The sequence below is a fragment of the Rhincodon typus genome, chromosome 4, assembly GCF_021869965.1.
Source record: "Rhincodon typus isolate 14 chromosome 4, sRhiTyp1.1, whole genome shotgun sequence".
Taxonomy (NCBI): Eukaryota; Metazoa; Chordata; class Chondrichthyes; order Orectolobiformes; family Rhincodontidae; genus Rhincodon; species Rhincodon typus.
The window spans coordinates 11,929,217-11,932,700 of NC_063335.1; the positions used below are offsets into that span (position 1 = coordinate 11,929,217).

The window sequence follows — 3,484 nt, forward strand, 5'->3', positions numbered from 1 at the left end:
ATCCACAAGCATTCACTCCCTCCACCACCGATACTCAGTAGCAACAGTGTGTACCATCTACAAGATGCACTGCAGAAATTCACCAAAGATCCCCAGACAGCGCATTCCAAACCCACAACTATTCCACCTAGAGGGACAAGGGCAGCAGATAAATGGGAACACCACCACCTTCAAGATAGACAAACAGGAGGCTGGAAAAACGCAGTAGGCTCGGCAGCATCTGGAGCAAAGGAGCAGTCAATGCCCCAGGCACACCCCTTCCCCCCTCGGGGAAGCTGCCCGGCCTGCTGTGTTCTTCCAGCCTCCTTGGATTCCAGCATCTGCAGTTTCTTTTTGTCTCTCACCACCACCTTCAAGTTCCCCTCCAAGGCACTCACCATCCTGACTTGGAAATATACTGCTGTTCCTTCACTGTTGCTGGGTCAAAATCCTGGAATTCCCCCCCTGAGGGCATTGTAGGTCAACCCACAGCAGGTGGACTGCAGTGGTTCAAGAAGGCAGCTCACCCCCACCTTCTCAAGGGCAGCTAGGGACAGACAATAAATGCTGGCCAGCCAGTGACACCCACATCCCACAAATGAGTACATTAAAGAAAACACAAAATCAGAAATTACTTAGCAGATCTGGCAGGATCTGTAGAGAGAAAGCAGAGTTTACATTTTGGATCCAGTGATCCTTCTTCAGAACGGTCACATTATTAAATTTTTCTAATGCTGTTGTTTGACCTAGACAATACATCATGTTATTTTAAGTGTGAAACACTTTGCAAACTCAGGCCATTAACCCTAGAGTCGATTAGTTTCTTCTCTGCTCTTCTCGGGACTGTGCAGCTCCTTCCTTGTCCTGTTGCCTGGAAGGTTGAACTTCAGGATCCTGAAACTCTGAAGGAGACCTGCTGCCCACGTTTCTGCACAACTCCTGTTCACTCCTTAGCTTCTGGATTTCCCTGTTTAACTCCAACAAGGTTTTGGCGAGCTCCCGATCCTGGGACCGCATCTCCAACTGCAAGGCAAATTGAAAGAGGTGAGACTGACTCTTCTGCCAATGTCCCCATTCGGATCTATTGCTATTGAAAAGCTTCGACTCTGCACTGGGGAAGAACCACACATTAAACCCACTCCATGTTTCCCTTTCCCATGGATCTTGCTTAAAAAAAAACCACAACATCCCCCTCAACAACCCCCCCAACTCACATTCACTTGATCACTAACCCCTGTTAACACTGACCACATCTGCAAATTCCCCCAAATCACCGGGTACACATGTAACAACAATTTGACTTCATATTGTGCCAACATTGCACAATGTCCCAGGGCTCTTTACAGGAAAGTAACTGGACACCATGGGAAACCTAATCACGTAAGGAAAGGAGGGGTGGGGGGGCACGAATAGCCTAAAGCTTGATCAAAGAACTAGCTTTTGGAAGCAATTAAAGGAGAAAAAAGAAGTGGCCTGGTGTTTGGAGGAGGGGGATTTGAGGACCTTGGAAGCTGAAGGTACAGTCGCCTTGCAATGCTTGACCAGCTTGCTCAAGGGGCTAGAATTGGAGGAGGGTCAATATACCACCGGAGATATATATAGAGTATATGAACATAGGCATTCAGAGCAGGAGAAGGCAATTCAGCCTCTTGAACCTGCTCCACTATTTAACATAACCATGGCTGATCTTATCCTGATGTCAACCTCAGTCTCCTGCCCACTCTCCATAGACCTCTATCCCGCTTCACATCAGAAACACATCTATTTCCTTCTTAAATCTGTTGATTGATTCTGCCTCCGCTGCACTCTGGGGCAGTGAGTTCTGCAGATTCACAACCCTCTGAGAGAAGTAGTTTCTCTGTGGGGCTGGGACTGCAGATTTTCAAAGCCAGAGAGGTCATGGGCTGATGGACATCTTAAAAGCCTGTTTTAAGCAGGCACAGGCGGGTGCCTGAGTGGAAGGGCAGCAGCAGAAGTTTGGCATGAACGTAAATTCAGAGAGAATACACAGTGGTAGCGTCACTCGGGATTTACTGGAATGGTCAGGCCTAGGGATGGAAGGAAGAGCTGGATGAGGATTCAGCAGCAGGCGAGCTGAGGTAGAAGATGCTAACAGCTGCAAGAGGATGGTCATAGTGAGGCATGTAGTCCAAAGCTTAGGTTAAGGCCAATTATCACACACAAAGGTTCGTCTCAGACAGCTGGCAGGGAGTGGGATGCAAGGGGCTGAGTTGGTGGAGGGTAATGTGGTCAATATTTGGTTTGAAAAAAGCTTCTGGCATGCGAGTACTGGGAATGGAAGGTGGCCCTCCAGTGAAGGTGGGAGTGTTGACTGTCCTCAGGGTATGGGGGTTGGGGGGGCAAGCGGGCACTATGACCCATGGGCAGGAAACACATTCATCCTGTCTTACAGTAAAGGTGACTACTTCAAACAAACTCCAAGCCAGGGTCACTACAGTTCGAGGAAGCCAGGGGTTCAAGGTTCCTTATAGGGAATACAGGGGTAGGTGACCCCTGAGCTGGGGTTGGGGTGAGGGGTTAGGGAGTGGGGGGGAGGCTCTGCTCCCCAAACAGCTGGAGGAGGGGCTCAGCTCCACAGGTAGTTGGGTCCAGCCCTGCTCTGAGCAGCCAGAGACTGGCCACGGGGAATGGGGTGGAATTGGGAGTTTGGGAAAGAGGGTGAACACTGAAAAGACTGGAGCTTTTGTCCTCACCAGTTCGGTCCGGAGCCAAGTGATGGCCCCATCGATCTTGGCTCTGCGGAGTTCCTGGTCAGCCCGAGGGTTGGTGCTGAGGGTCCAGGAGCTGGGTTGGTCTCTCGGAGCAGAGGTTGCCCTGAAGGCGCTGAGCAGCCTGTGTTTGATGTTCTCCAGCAACAGGCTAGACACACTGTCCTCGTACTGGCTGTCTGTGCTCATCGTCCTAGCAGGCGCTCACTCAGTGCACTGGGCACTTTCTGAACTGATTGCTCTCCGTCTCTGTCTGGGGTGAAGCCGCTGCTTCCCGGAGCTGCATTGCCGAGGATCCCTCTCTCCCTTCTCTCTCCCGGCTTTCCAGGGCTGTGGAGAGTTGGCAGCGTTTTGTTTGGAACTGGGGGTCGCTGTGCGGCCGGCCGTTCCGCTGCAGCAAGCCGCTTTGTCAGCGTTACTATGGAAAGCTCCGAGAGAGGGACAGCGAGACAAAAGTCCACTGTTTCCCCACCCCCACAGCCCCAAAGGGAAAGTTGGCAGATTCAGACGGGGTGGGGGGGTGGGGAGATAGTCGCCACTCCAACAGATACAATGGAGCCAGAGTGTCAGTTTCCCCATTAACCTGCTGTAGCTGGGAACTGGTCATTCCGGGGCTTGTGCAACATTTAATGAGTAACAAGAATCAGAAACACAGCCGCCGTTTCTGCACCAACCATACATTAAACTCTCCTTCAGGCTGGCCCACGGCTCCTGGTTCCAATAGCAAGCACGGCTCGGTTGAAATGCTGTGTTTTTTATTATTATTATTATTATTA

General features: G+C 50.9%; 1 protein-coding gene across 1 annotated transcript; it reads right to left on the reverse strand.

Annotated features, from left to right (window-relative positions):
* Window positions 1-587: 587 nt before the first annotated feature.
* On the reverse strand, window positions 588-3,173 carry si:ch211-153f2.3 (alanine and arginine-rich domain-containing protein). Its single transcript, XM_020521279.2, has 2 exons — window positions 2,694-3,173; window positions 588-1,002 (listed from the first exon to the last, which is right to left on the reverse strand). Exons 1-2 carry the CDS (start codon window positions 2,895-2,897, stop codon window positions 796-798), a joined length of 411 nt encoding a protein of 136 aa, XP_020376868.1. The 5' UTR covers window positions 2,898-3,173; the 3' UTR covers window positions 588-795.
* Between the last annotated feature and the right edge of the window lie 311 nt (window positions 3,174-3,484).